At 47.0% G+C, this 15,321-nt stretch overlaps 1 protein-coding gene across 1 annotated transcript; it reads right to left on the bottom strand.

The window, feature by feature from the left end:
* Positions 1-4,043: 4,043 nt before the first annotated feature.
* Positions 4,044-12,704, bottom strand: LOC117005511 (ficolin-2-like). Its single transcript, XM_033077141.1, has 7 exons — positions 12,534-12,704; positions 10,605-10,640; positions 9,307-9,342; positions 6,751-6,878; positions 6,226-6,355; positions 5,555-5,689; positions 4,044-4,655 (listed from the first exon to the last, which is right to left on the bottom strand). The coding sequence occupies exons 1-7, from the start codon at positions 12,580-12,582 to the stop codon at positions 4,408-4,410; spliced, it is 762 nt and encodes a 253-aa protein (XP_032933032.1). The 5' UTR covers positions 12,583-12,704; the 3' UTR covers positions 4,044-4,407.
* Positions 12,705-15,321: the final 2,617 nt, after the last annotated feature.

The following is a 15,321-nucleotide window of genomic DNA, read 5'->3' as shown; positions in this document are numbered from 1 at the left end:
GCACCCCCTCCTCGATCAGGTGTTGTGGTTCCCTCCCAGGCACAGGTTCGTGCCGTTGTGAGAGGAACGCTGGATTTGTCTTTACAAACAAACTGTGGGTCTGCTGGTAGATAAGACTAGCACTGAGAGATAGAAGAAACAATGGGATTGATTGCACTGATTGATGAATGGAAAAAGACATTTGCCGTTACAGACTGTAGAAATGAAACCGGGTATTGGAAGATTAAAGAAACAATGGGGGGGAAACTATGAATTCCGTAAGAATTAAAAATTAAAAGGAGGGGTTATACATCAGAGGGAAATCTTAGGTATCGAGCGTTCTGAGAAGTCTGTACCTCTCAAGTACCTCAGCCAATGGGGAAAGAGAGAGGGAAATGCGGCCAGAAAGGAGAAAAAGGAGGCTGCGTCCTCCAAAAATCTGAGAGACCCCAGGGGATGCCCCATGGCCTCTCCCTTTATTTGAATAAAGCAAAAGGGACTCCTCTGTCTCCTTTTTGGACATAAACCTCTAGTGTTTGTGGATTAATTTTCCTGACAGTTGCATAAAAAGCAGGGCCAAAGAACTGGGCCAGCTGAAAAATTCTACAGTTGAATTAATTTTTTGAGGGATTGGTCTTCGGGTCTGGCTCACAAGATTCTGTGCAGAGGCCTGTGCCAACCCAGGAGGGGGCAGGAGCAGCTGAAGCAGGGGAAAGTGAGGCCGTGCCTACATGATGCTGTGCACCAAATCTGCCAGTGGTCCTTGGTGACAGGCTGCTGCCAGGACCTGCAGCACCATGCTGTAGGCAGGAGTGGGCAGCCTGAGAAGGATGTCAGTGAGTGGTGGTGAGGGGCTCTGTCCCCCATAAATTAAACTTTTGCCATTGACTTTTCTTAACCTGAACAGTCCGTGCACTTCTGTCAAGCGTCCGTTGCATTGAATTTACTCTGAAAGTAATGCCTCTTGTGCTGTTTGGGAGTAAGATGGCCATACATGAGAGATTTGGTTCAATTTGGCTGTTGTGTTTTGCAGGAGAATGGCACATCCATCTCTGAGTAAGGATCAGAGATACCAAAAGCTAGGAGTGATTTTTTTAAGCCAGAGAATGGGAACTTGCCTGTGGGCAGGAGTAGGTGAGCTGGTGGTGACAGAGGGGCTGCCCCTGCCAGGAGTGGCTCTTTGGGCAGAGCAGCCGTTAAGGATCATGTTATGCGGGCAGAAGTACGGCCAGAATCTTCCTGCACATGCTACCCTTACCAGAGTGTGGCAGGACATCCCCCCTACCACAGAAGAGCTTATCTGTAGCTGGTGTGTCAGCTCCAGATACTCTCCCCTCCATGTTAAGTAATGACATAACCCAGGCCAGCTCCCTGACTTGTAAGTTGTCACAAGCTAGTGAGTTATTTCTGTCTCTGATGCCAGGAGTAGAGCTGCCAATAAACAACTGGGCATGAGAACACATGTGGGGAGATAAGCTAGAAATTCCTGGCTGAAAGACACTACTTTTGCAACTATAAAAGCTAGACAAATTATCGTGGAGGTAGAAGCCTCCAACATACCCCCTGGGACCATGCAGGGACTTCTCCCTGGAGTTTGGATGCAAATTCCATGGTTACTTTCCCAGGAATTGAGAGGAAGAATTTGATAACTCCATTATCTATTTGGTGATAAATGACATTGAATCTTAATCTATACTATTTCTTCACTAGTTGTTACATAGGTATCTTTATCGTGCCCTGTATTTTATCTACTAGTAGTTCTTTTATTTCTGTGTAGTAAGTAGGCTGTTTAAAGTCTCATCAGTGTCCTTCACAGACAAAATTTTAACATTGAAGGTTTCTGTGTAGTAGGAGGATAAGCTACAGGTGAGCAGAGAAAGGGGATTTAGCACTTTTAGCTAGTTTAAAGCTGAGTATGTCAGCGCTTGCCCATACATCTCTGCAGAGGAGTCTCTGGTGGTACTTTGTGCCTCTCAGAAGCTACTTCTGGAAGACAACATCAGCAGCTGATGGGTGAGATACAGCCAAATGCTCTGGGACCTTGCTTCTCCTCCTGGTGAGGGCATGTGAATCTGATTGGGCGTAGGAGAAAAACAAGACAGAGCTCCTGGAGAGGTAAGAGTGACTATGGGGCTTTTGGTGTGCACTTCTCTGCTCAGACACATTTTTTTTTGCATAACTGAAAAGTAAACTGAGACAGGACCTAGGAAGTGGGGAGATGCAAACCTCAGGTTTTTCTTAGCACACTGTTGACTAGCTGTGGTGGGCTGAGTGACCTCCTCACTTTTCTCACCCTCAAGGTTTGGATTCCATCTTGTAGGGCTGGAGCTGCCCCTCCTACATATCTTTGCAATATCTAGTGAAATAAACCCAGGACCATTAGGAACATAACAAGAAGAAAAATACTCTATTTCTATTGTCTCTGTCTATCCCGGCAGTGAAGAATTAGCACTTGGATCTCCTGTGGTGAGGAGTCCAGCAGCATGAGCTGTGACAGCTACAGCTGGGCTATGAGCTGCACAAGATAATTTGGCAATGACAGACACTTACTCGACCAGCTTAGCTCGTTACAGAACAAAGAGTAAACAAGGCCTCCGGAAAGAAAATGAAAGGCTGAATTTAAACTCAAAGGGGACCCCAGCCAATCCCTTTGAACCAGGAATGCACATGTGTCATTGGCCAGTGAGCTGGACGGAGTTAATACCCTTAACCAATCACATGTGTAAGAGAGGGAAATTCGAAGCCCCTGTTAACGGGGGGGCACACATCAATAAAATCCAGCTGTTGCTGTATGAACTCAGTGTGTGTACATGTTGCATACCTGTCTCCAACTTCGGTGACAGTGAGTGCAGGAAGAAGAGACCCAGTTCTGCTAATAGTCAAATACAATAAATGAACTGCGTGAAACTGTGTCCACCCACCAGCACATAGCCCACCCTCAAACGCTACTGGAAACAAGATGAAATGGAAGGTACTGGCACTGTACATCATGACCACATGTGCGAGGCTTGACTTGGAACTGGTGTAGTGGCATGTGTATCACACATGCTGCTGAATACAGCTCTTGGTCCACAGCAGTTAGTGAGAAACATGCCCTGGAAGAGTGGCTAAAGTTGGCTTTGGGCCCAGCTGCAGCTATGTTCTGCTGGGAAGTGCTGCGCAACTCTGCTGTGGTTCCAGGAGCTGAGGTCCTGGAACATTTGGGGAAGGAAGGGGGGAAGCTGGTAAACAGTGCTGACATCCCTGTACTGGAAGCTCATTTTTTTTCATGCTATTCTACATTGTGGCTCCATTACAGCCTGCAGGGAGAGTGGGACAGGTCAGGAATTCAGTGCCCTTTGGATGGCTCTTGGGTCCAACAGAAAGAGATTGCATGCATGTTGGGGTCTTCATGTACATGTATTAGACTGGAAATTACCAGTAATTACCATCTAGGGTAATAATATCAGAGAGCTTTACTGAGGTGCACTAGCCCCACTCATCACTTCGTCTTTAAATCAAAGTAATGCACTTTTCAGAAAAGGTGCTTGGGCTCAGTCAGCATCAGTGGGGCTACTGGAGGTGGTCAGGAGAGTAAGAACCAAGGTCTGATGCTTACAGGAATTCAAATCAGCACCAAAAATCTGGCTTCAAAAATCCTGTTCTAGGCAGAAGGCACAACCTGTAATGTTGGGAAGGATAAGGATTTTACAGGAAGGTGTCACAGATATGTATGTATAACAGTAAGATCTTTGAATGTAGAATCTGAAGAAGGAATAGAAATAATAGCAAGTTTTAATATAGAAGAAAATAATTGCTGAGCCAGTCTTACTGGGTAACTAAGAAGGCAAAGGGCAAGTGACTTGGAAGGGGCTTTTATGACTCTGAGCAAAGGATAAATCCACCTCAAACAAAAGATGTTTTTACCAAGCAAAATGATTTTTCACAGGCAAACAAGAAAACAAATGTTGCAAGTAGAGGAAAGATCTCAGAATTTTCCACTGCAAGAAAACTGAAAAACAATTTCTAGCTTAAACTGTAACATACTAACCTTTTGTGATTGGAAAATAGTAACAGGAATATGGTAATGCTAGTAGTTAGGATAGGCTATAGGTAATAGTAAAGGTATTGATTGGTTGTTATATAATAAGATGCACAGCAAAAAAAGAAATATAATGCTTTATAACATGAATGGAAGAGAGCTTCAGGACACACAGCTTTTCTATAGCCATCAGCTATAGGCTCACCCACGACCCACAACTACTGGAACCTCATCTAGGCAATAAACAGCACCTTAAGACCCGTTCTGAAGTCTCCATCTCTCTGTCCGGCTCTTACACTGTAATATCCTTCCTGGTTCATTTTTGTCCCCAAACAATATTATGTTTTGTGTCTTCTCTTGGTTGGTGAGTGGCACCTCTCGGAGCTGTCAGGCACCCTGTCACCATGTTAAACTGGCCTGAACTTCATTTCCGTTTGCTTATAGGAGTAGTGGTATTCTTTGCCTGTCTTCCAGTTGATGCCATCAGCGTAGCTCCCATGTGCACCCATCCAATATATCCCATTCAGGTTGGAGTAATGGCAGTCATTGTACCACCATGCTCCCTTGTATTCTCTGGCACAGTTAAAGGAGCTCATATCATTGTCCTGATCTGTTGTTGAAAATGACATGTCCCTGTGGTACGACAAAGAGTCTCCTGCAGAGAGCATACATTCACAGTTACTGCAGTAGGGATCAAAAATGGGACCTTGATGTGCAGTCCTGCTGGGTGTGCAGTCCTGCAGGTGCAAAGCAGGTTGTATAAATCCTGCCTCTCTCTTGCCCAGGTTGCCCAGGTTTTCTCCTTGTCTTGGACAAAAGAAGTATCTTGACCTCTGCTAAAACACATGGAGAATTTATCCTGGCCCTCTGCATCAAATGGGCCAGATTCTCTTCACAGGTACACCGTGTCACTTCTCCTGCAATGCTCAGGTTCTCTGCAGACACACTGAGGTCTGAATTACCAGACAGGGTTGCAGTGTACAAAGCTACGTAACACCAGGTGGCGTTGTACACTGCAAAAACACCTGGCTCTCTCAGGTCTTGGTTTCACTCATTCCTGAATGATGGATGTTGAATTTTGAAGAAGATTAGTTTACTTTTTAAAAAAACCCGAAACATCAGGTATTAAGAGGATGGAGTGCTGATGCTGCAAGTGTCAAACAGCACTCCAGCCCTGGAAATGCCAAACCTTGTGGGCAAATGTCTTTTGCCAGTGTAACCAAATGCAGAACTTGACCTGTCTGCCGCAGAGCTGCTGGGAAGGTCAATTGGATTGGGTGCTGCTCAGGACCAGACTCATTTGTTATTAAGCCATAGGGCTGGGCTTGTAGGTAATGCTCTGAGTCACATTTCTTTGGGTGACGGGTGTCCCCCTCCATCCCTGTACCCAGAGGTCACTCAGTACCTGAAGTACCATGGCCAGTTTTAAAAAATTGACCCAAAATGTAGCTGATACAAGGATAGCATGTAGCATGATACATCTCTGCATGGAAGCTGAACACTTCTGAAATGCTCTAGGAAACAGACTTTCCCAGTGAGCTGCCTCAAACTTACCAGCGTTTCCACCAAGGAAGTCTCCTAGAACTAGTCTGTATTTCTCTGACTCTCCTAAAACTCTGAATGAAGCATACTTGGCAAAATAGTAGTTGTTCTCAAAGTCTCTCAGATCAATGCGGAGTTCACAGGGTCCTAGAAGAGAAGATGGACAGCAGTGGTGCAGGGTGGATGGTGGCTATCAGACTGGATTTCAGGGTGGAGGGTTTAAAGAGCTGTGAGCTAACTTGAGAGGAGCTGCCACTATTTGAGAGATTTTGGTTTATTTAAAAGTCCTTCAGAACCTCCTATACCTTTGAGGATTTTCTGGGAAAGCACCTTTTCAGAGATGATATTGGGTGGTCATGGGCCGGAAGGAGTCCTGCACACAGCTGTAACAGGGCAGTGTGTGGACCAGATGATGCCATCAGAACCAGTCCAAGTAGGAAGATGTGTTGGCCTGTCTCTGGGATAGATCATGTAGCCAGTTCATTCTCTTCCCTGACTTCTAGTTTTGCTGTTTTTTAGAGTGAAATTTCCTGTATGCAATGGGCTGCAAGAGCCTGCATCCTGTTTGGGATTAACAGTGGGAGCCTCAGATGAATATGAGAAGCTCAGAGGTCTTCAATGACCCAGGGTGGTACAGGGGTTGGACTGTCATGGCCCCAGCCCAGTGCAGAGGCAGACCTTACCCAGAGAGGTGAGGAAGTGGATGTTGTCATTCCCCATCCAGAACTCTGTTAGCTGGTTGCCAAAGCCTCGTTTGTATGAATCCCAATCTCGCAAGAAGTTCACTGACCCATCCCAGCGCCTCTGAAAAACCTGAAAGAGACCCCCTTAGCCCCACCAGCCCATCCCTTATTCAAAAGCATCCCCAGTGCCTGGGGGACATGCCCACCATGGTAAATGCTTCCCCTGCATCAGGACACTCCTGTGGGTGTCTGAGGAGCAAACCCCCAGAGATCCCCAGGGATCTCTTCCATATGCCCTTGGAAATGAGGAGGAAATGATTTGCTAATTTAAGCAGGGAGTGGGTCTGTGGTACTCAACTTGCTTCCAGAGACAAGTCTTGGGTGAATCCCCTGCGTCCAGAGGGATTCACACTGGCTTGCAGACGTGAACCTCAGCTGTGTGTTTCTATTTTTGAGCCATTCTTTGCAGCCTTAGCAAGAATCACTGTAGGAACATGTAAACCTCCCTCTCCTCATTCTACTCACAATCCATCCCCCACCATCCGTGTCCATGTCACAGAAGATGGTGGTGGCATTGCAGTCTTGAGGGTAGATTGTGTACCAGCCACTCAAAATCTTCCCTTTGGCCAACAGTTCTTGGCAGTTCCTGGGTTCTGTGCAAATCAGAGATCAAGTGGAAAGAGTTATGTCTTGGTTTGGAGTTGCAACCTAAGTCAAGTTATAATGTGTTTACTCATCCAGGGAGCACATCAGCCTTGAGCCTTTGAGCCCTTCAGCGCCAGCTGGCTCTTTGTACTGCAGGATCCTAATGTAGAGCTGCTGGGAACCAAACCCTGCCATGGCTTCTGAGCACCTTCTAAGAAAGAAATGGTGTAAGGTGCTGAGACTCCTCTTATCTGCTATGACTTTTGGGGGTCTGGATGATGGAGCTGCTCTGAAAAGGATGCCAAACTCATGATCCAGGAATTTGTCCCAGCTCCAGAATGTATGCAGGATGGATTGAATCATAGAATCATCCACGGTTTGGGTTGGAAGGAGCCTTAAAGCTCATCTCATTCCATCCCCTGCCTTGGGCAGGGACACCTTCTACTAGATCATGCTGCTTCCAAGCCCCATCTTTGGACACTTCCAGGGATGAGCAGCTGCAGCTTCTCTGGCCAGCCTGTGCCAGGGTCTTACTACCTTCTGAGTAAAGAATCCTATCCTAATATCTAATCTAAATCTCTCCTTTTTCAGCTCTAAATTATTCCCCAGTGTCCTGTCACTGCCCATGTAAAAAAATCACTCTCCAGCTTTTTTCTAAGCACCCCCTAAGTACTGGAAAGTCACACTGAGGTCTCCCCAAGACACACAACACTTTTGAATATATACATTTACATACACATACATTCTAGGTGTACTTTTTTCCCTCTCCAAAACCATACCTGCTGACAGAAGTTCAGATTCACAGGTGACTGAATATTTCTTATCAGACATCCCAGCCCACAGCTGCATTAGTACAGTAATTTCACGAATACAAGCCGCACCAATTTGACTAAGATTTTGCTCCTAAACCGGAAATGCAGCTAATACTCAGGAGCAGCTAATATGTGAATAATTTTCTGACATTTACAACCTCAGAAGTGCCAGTCAGAGTGCCGAGCAGAGCTGCTGCAAAGTCGTCATTTTGCGATTGTTACAAATTGCTACTCTGTTGCACCGTGGGTGGAGCCTGGCTGCCTGCAGGCAGCACGGGGGGCGGGGAGAGAGGAGGGAGAGGTCTCTCCTTTCCTCCTCTGCCGCAGCCCGGGGGAGAGACGGGGGGGCCCTGCGCCACCATTGCCGTGGCTCGCAGAGGAGAGGGGGGACACGGGCCGCCACTGCCGCGGCTCGGGGAGGTGGCGGGGGGCTCCGTCCCTGCCTGCCACCACAGGGCAGCGCCGGGCCATGGTGACCGAGCCCAGTGGCAGCGGCGGCTGGCCCCCAGTGGCCCCGCTGAGCTGCAGTGCCGGGCTGGGCTACCGGGCCCCGTCAGCAGCCCCAAGCGGGCCGAGCCTGCACAGCCTTAGCTGAGCCAGTAAACCCCGCCCTGCTGCCGTTCTGTTACTATTTGGCAACTTTGTTGCACGCGGGTTCTCGCTGTGAACGACAGAGCGGCTTATATTCAGGTGCGGCTTATTTATGGACAAAAAACGAAATATTTGCCAACACCCAGAGATGCGGCTTATACTCAGTGTGGCTTGTATTCGTGAATTTACTGTAGCTGTTATAGGGAAAGCCTGGAGAGATGATAGAAGATGGTGGTGCTGGTGGTGCAGGTGTCCCAGTGTGCTGTGTGTGATACATGGATACACAGCTGTACTAGGCTGTCTTGTGCCCTTCATAGCAGGGAGATGGTCCTGGATTTGGCCTTTTCCTTTTCCTTTTCCTTCCTGTAAGTCAAATCTTTTACATGCCCAGAGAAGTGTCTGGGGCAGCAAGGGACCAGTTCAGTGACATCCCAGTGTCAGGTATTACAGCAGCTTTGATCTGTCTGAGCCTTTGCATGTTATTGTGGCCCTATAGCACTCAGTTGTAGCCAGAGCAGGCTGTAGCTCTCCTTGAACTTTTGCTTATGGAGACAAATGGGTTAACTGAAAATTGTTTATTTTATTTTTCTTCTTTTCTTCCAAAGAATAAGTTAATCTAAACACTATCACACACATGAACTCCACAAGTACTAAAGGTGTCACTACAGGCGCCTGAGTATAACTGCCTTTGAAGTAGCCACATGTCCATACAGCTGTGTGTAGTGGTTTCATCCTAGAAATCAGAAACCAAGTCACTGAAAAATTCGGACAGACATCCTCCAGGACACACAGAGGACAGGACATCTAAGTAGTGCTGAGGGCATGATTTTCCCAGCATGGCTGGAATACAGAATAGACCTACAGAAGCTGCATGTGTCTGTGAGAAGCAAAGATAACAGTGATATTTCCTTACTCTATTCTTCAATGTCACTCTGAACTTGTCCTATCCTGTCCTGACCTCTGGTGCAGGTAGTGCACCACCATCCACTCTGCAAAGCTGACCAGTGTCGTGAAGATCTAGGATGAAACTCACCCCATATTTCTGGAAATCCAGGCTCTCCTTTTGTTCCTGTTGGACAAACAACACCATCAATTGCTCTCCACTTTCCACATCCAGCACTCCCCTTTCCCAGTACTTAAGAATTGCCAAGATAAATCCTGCTGCAGCTGGAGAGCTGTGATGTTAGAGGAAGTGCTTGGCTCATCTGCACCAAGCAAATGAAAGGCGTGGAGAAAAAGAGGCAGGAAGAGTCACTCAATATAAGCTGTCCTGGCTGCTACCAGGCCCACCAGAGGAGACCCACCAGCCTATCTGCACAGACCTAGGAAAGCACAGAGGGGAAGGTGGGAAGCCGAGTCACAAATGCCTCTAACTGCAGCAATGACACCCAGCTGCTTGAGAAACTGGGAAGAGCTCTCCAGGTTGACCAGGATGAACATGGGGTGGCCACTGGGGGGTGCGCTGTGTATACACAATGCATCTTTGCCTCTCTTGGCCTGTTGGACCTGCAATGATCTATTTCCTGCTGGCATCTGTTTTAGGGCTTAGAGGTGAGACTGATACAAGACATGTCTCTGTTGGACCTAGCTGTTCTGAACTGCTCTGCCCAGCCCATGGAGCTGTGTACCAACAGTTTGTGCCAGTGAGTCCCATTGGGCTGGGACATGTGGGATAGGAGTCGGTGAGTGTGGGAAGGAGGAAGAAATGCACCTTGGAAAAGCAGAGTTACAAGTCCATCAGGGGAATGGCTGCTGCTGGCACAGGGCTTAAGCCAGTGTTTTGGGAGCAGCAGTGACAACTGGAACCATCTGCCAGACCAGCTGTGTTGACCCACTGATTGCCAGCCAAACTTCAGAGAGGGAAGCCACAGTGCAGATAGTGCTCAGTGGTGGGTGCCTGTGGCCCTCACATGCAGGATGATGGCACAAGGGAAAAAACCCATGTTTCCCTAATACCTTATTGCTAGTGCTGGTAGAGATGTATTCCTCTGGCGCTAGCAGGAACTGAATTTCATTTGAGCCTCTGCATTTTGCCATAGCATGGGAATATTGAGAGCTCTGCCCAAATCTGGCTGGTCCCTCAGCCCTGTGGCTTCTGCAGCTGATGGTGCCAGGCAGCAGCACCAGCTGCCCTGGCGAGGGCAGCATCCATCGCTGAACATCTGGTTTGGGAGCAGAATTACCCACAGCACCTGGGCCAGGGCAGAGCCTATAATAAGGTATAACTGTCACCAAACAGCCCCATCCACTGCTGGATAACTGTTCCCACCTGGTGTGTTGTACCAGAACCGCACAGGGTGAAAGTTTACAAAGTATCACTGCATGATTTACCTTTCTGTCCCGGAAAGCCAGGCTCTCCAGCTGCTCCTACAAAACACAAGAGGAAAATTCTCATCACAGACTATCCAATGCAAGTGAATTACTGCATTCACACAACACAGATGGCTGCTCCAGCCCCTCCATATGTCCCAAATGTACAGGAGAGGCTGTGAAGAGGTGCAAAGCTACAGTGTTCAGCTGAGTGTCCCAGGTGGTGCTGCTGCCTCAGCCTGGTTCCTGTCTTGATCAGCAGTATCTCTCAGAGCAGGATACAGAGGAGAGAACTGCTGCTACATCTCTTGGAATGTATGGGGGATTCACAGTTCCATTTCAGTGACATTTTGTGGGGACTTTCTGTTTACAGTCAGGGACCTGTAAGATTTTGATCTATAGGGTTTGTCATGTTTTTTCATTGGGTTTGTCCATCTCCTGCTGGCATTTCAGTTCAAGTCTTGTGTGCTTTTGGCCAGGAAATAGCTTTGTATTTGGCATGTAAAAGGGATGACTTCCCTGCTAGTCTGGGCACTGCTCAGGGAACTGGCTTAGGCCTGCTGCTCAGTTCCTACAGTTCCCTTGTGCTGGCAACTGGATTCTTTAGAAGAGACACTTTTCCAGTATTTGCAGCACGTCATGCTGACGGTCCTAAGCAAGCTTAGGTGGTGAAAGCCAGTTTCTCAACAGACATCATCCTCTTAAAGGGTTCATCCCATTACAAAGGAAACCTCATCCTGTGCCATTGTTTGATCCCGTTTTTGTGGTAAAGTGGGCACTGTGCACCGAGTCAAAGGCTGGAGGCTGCTGAAAGCAGTGATGTGCCTAGGCCTGAGCAGCAGGGCTAAGCCAGAGCTGACTTACAAGATGGATTCTGGGCATTGTGTGACTAACATCATCAGTATTATTTACCTAAAAATAGATGACAAAGATGCTAATGTTAGCTGTTTACAACCTTGTGTTGCTATCTGCAAGAAATGTATAATTTTAAGAAAGTTTACCAACTGATATGAATAGAGGCTTGTTTGTAGGGTATTTTTTGGGAAAACCCTCACAGCCGAGGCCTAGGCTCTAAGGAACTGCTGGCCCTGGCTAAGTGGGAAGCATGCCATCAGATCCAGGTGTTTCTGTGCTAAAAATATAACCAAGTCACTTTGACTTACTAATTTGGGCCTGTAAACACTGGCCTCCCTTTCAGAGCTAATCCGGAGACCTCAGCTATGGGTGGACACACCATGTAGGATTTTCGCAATTGCCAGGAAAGGTTCTCCAGGTCCTCGCTGGGGGCTCCCCAGCAACTTTGAACTCTGGATGATAGTAAAGTATTTAGGTAATTGGTGATGTATCTTTCTCCATCACTATCCTGCCTCTTGTATAATAATGATTAGGTGCATTACTTTGCTAATTTTTGCTTGTTGCCAAAGCCAAGCATGTAGTTTTATTGAACATATCATTTCACTTTGTGTTGCCTTTATATTCACAGTAAAATAAGACCATTCTTTCCACTGGTGTCTGTGTTCTTTAAATCGCCCCTGCCAATTGGCAGAACAAGCACTCAGCATAGTGCCTCTGCATCAGGCCTCTGGACTGAAGCTCCACAGAGAGCTCCAAAGCTCCTCAGAGCTGGGGGGCATTTAGGCATGTTTGTTGTGCTGGAGGCAGGTTAGGGTAGGCGTAGGGAATGAGGAGAGGTCTGATTTTAGGGTCAGTGGGAAATTTTGACAAGAGTGGTATCTTCTTCTGTCTTGCGGTCCCACTCAAGGACACTGTTTCTAGTGCTCACTCCATGCAAGACCTATATCCCCAAATCAGGCTTTTCTTATGCTACTTCAGCACCATTTCTTAGCCTATGGCCAGTCCCGCAGTTCATCTCTCTAGATCCAGTCTTCCAAAACATGTACCAAGCCTGGGGGCATTTAGGAATTAGAGTTGCGTATGTTCACACATTACCTTTTGCACCAGGTGGTCCTGCTTTCCCAGGGAATCCCTGGTCTCCCATTTCTCCTGCAAAGAGACTCTTTTTATGTGCATGTTACAAACTGACCAGAGGGGGGTGTCACAGAAGCCTGGGCAACTGGGCCTTGGCTTTCACAGAAACAAAGCTGAGTCAATCTGATTCATTCTTCCAACATAATTTACTCTTTTACCTTACTCCTTTTTTTTTTTTTTTCTGTTGTAGCCTTACTACACTGGTACTGCCACTTAAAGTTTTAATTTGCAGTTCACATATGAATTCTTATGAACTTTGATATATTGTGGAGCCAGTTCATGGATTTTGCTGTGGTGGATGAGCTCACTTAGCTGATGTGATTCACCTTCACCTGTGAGTGGGCTATGAAAACTCTGAAGGATCCCCGTCTCCCTTGCTCGTCGGAATAGGGGTTGCCAGTAAATTTCCTGCACTGTTTCCCAGAAAACAGGCAGGGCATCTCAGCCTCGCTCCCACCCACACTGTTCAATACAGACCCAGAAAATAAATGGATGATTTTCTGTAAAAGAAACAAATGAGACACTTCATACCCCAAGATCACTTCAGATTTGTGACAGGACTCAAGGAAGAAACAGGTCACTCCATGTGTACCAGCATATGTCTAATTGCGGTGTTTTCCACTCTAATTCTCTAGTTCCTCACAGCAGCCAGTGCCAGGCCAGCTACTGCTCCAGCCTCAGCTTGCTTCCCCTACCCAAAGCAACAAAACCATCTCATATTACTGTGCTCATCACTGGCTTTGAGGGCCTCACCTTTTGTTCCTGGGAGACCTGGTTCTCCTTTTGGGCCAGAGACACCTGGGATCCCTGGACATCCTTGAAGAATGGCAAGTCGGTCAGCATCACCCAATCCCACTATTCTCACCTCTGAGAAATGAAGACAGTCCTTGTGGAGATTATTAGGGCTCTGAAACGTCTTGGAGAAAAACCAAACCCTTTGAAGTTAAGGAACAGCATAATCAAAAGCAATGAGTATGGAAGTTTCAGGGTGTTGTATGGGTTGACAGATGGCATTGAGGATCTCACATATTAGAGGAACCAGACTCCGCATCTCTCTGGTTTCAGGAGAGCTCAGTGGGAGAGGAAGCTGATATATAAGACATTACATGTGTAACAAATATACTGTAGTTAATAAAACAAAAACTGAGAGGTGCCCCAATGGGGTATTGATAGCAGAGCAAGTGACACTGATGGATCTATGGACAGTAAGGGTTCTTTTGAATTTCCTGATGGCAGGCCTCTTTGAAATTGCCCCATGGCCTTCCTGAGGAATCCAGTCAGAACACTGTGCTGCGCAGCATCCCTAGACTGATCCTTTGTATTGCTCTGTGTCCTTTGGTAACTGCACTGAGGCCCTACTAACAACAACCCAAACCAGGGGGGGAAACCTCACTGGAGACTGTTTGTTCCTAGAGACCCCACAAGTGAGAGAATGATGTTACATCACTAGTTGGAGCCAGCAGCTTTCTAAAGCAGCTGCTGAGACTTCAGATGGCCCCTTACTCTCCTCCCACTAGCAGCTGAATTTAAAAAAGCATAGAAGGAAAAAGAAATCATATGCTACTTCTCCTCCCCTCCCCCCTTCCGAACCTCCTCTTATGAGGGGAGATGAAGCAGGCTGTCTCAGTGAGTTGGCAGTAAGATTTGTGCTCTACTCACCTGAGCAGGTGTCCTCAGCATCACAAATAGTCACTCTTAGGGTCAGCAGTACCAAGAGCGCTGGGGCTGCTATCCCCATGGCCAGCATTGCCCTCTGCACAACTCCCGTCAGTCACCTCCTGTGTGCTGTGGTAAGCACTGACCCATCCAAGCATTCAATATCTAACAAACAGCCTCAGTGTAAGCTCCACCTCTGCACTTGGCCACTGGTTGCTCTCAAGTCTGGGACCTGGCTGGGCCTCAAGCTGTTTCACAGATAAGCTGCTTCCCAAAAGTCTGATGGGGAAAGTTCTTGCCTGGTTGCCCCAGCCTGCCTCACCTCTGTCCTCTGCAAATTTTGGATGCCTTTCCCTTCTCATATTGTGTTTGTAGAGAAAATGAACCAGCAAAACCCTAAGTAAGTGTAGACAGCTACCCTCATCCTGCCTCATTCCATAAAGGATATGGGAGTGCTTTATGAAGTAGCCCTTTCTGAACAACAGAACTTAATGTTTAGATGGGGAAACTGAGACACTAGGAGTCAAAAGTCCAAGGTCAGCTGAGGCCAGTGGCAGAGAGGCTACACAGCCTGGCTCACATCCCAGTGCTCTTCCTGCCCAGCAGCCCAGTACCACTTCTCAGCGCGTCAGGTTTCTATTTGTACATGATTCACGAATGACAGAATTCAAACTCAGGCAAGCGTAGGTAGATAGAGCATGTTTGATTTTTTTTTTACCTTCAACTGTTCATTCTGCTAGTGAGCAGAATTTCTGGTTTCTTTCACCCTCTGCTTTGCTCATTTATGGCAGCGTTATTAGAGATTCAATCTGCTTCATCAAGTTGGAACCCCATACTATTTTCAGATACAGAGCCTATAAAGTTTATGAATTTTAGTAGAGGACAGAACTTAAGTTTTTCTTCCTTATTTTTACATCCCTGTTCAGAGGAGACTGATTTCTTGGACATTTTCCCCAGAATATCAGAGGCAGAACACAGCTCCCCCTCAAGCACTTCTATCATAAGATGCCTCTAACAGTCCAACTTCCAATGATACATGACAGCTTAATATTAAGCAAATGGAAGAAGCTAAGACGTAAGTATTTGATTGTCA

Source organism: Catharus ustulatus, chromosome 21, assembly GCF_009819885.2.
Source record: "Catharus ustulatus isolate bCatUst1 chromosome 21, bCatUst1.pri.v2, whole genome shotgun sequence".
Lineage (NCBI taxonomy): Eukaryota > Metazoa > Chordata > Aves > Passeriformes > Turdidae > Catharus > Catharus ustulatus.
Note: the sequence above shows the minus strand (reverse complement) of the source record. Positions and strands in the feature narration are given on the sequence as shown.

Coding starts and splice junctions, on each gene's coding strand:
- LOC117005511 (XM_033077141.1), bottom strand. CDS start 12,582: ATGGGAGACCAGGGATTCCCTGGGAAAGCAGGACCACCTGGTGCAAAA. Junction 10,641..12,533: donor AGGACCACCTGGTGCAAAAG/GTAATGTGTGAA, acceptor TGTGTTTTGTAG/GAGCAGCTGGAGAGCCTGGC. Junction 6,356..6,750: donor CGGATGGTGGGGGATGGATT/GTGAGTAGAATG, acceptor GGTCTCTTTCAG/GTTTTTCAGAGGCGCTGGGA.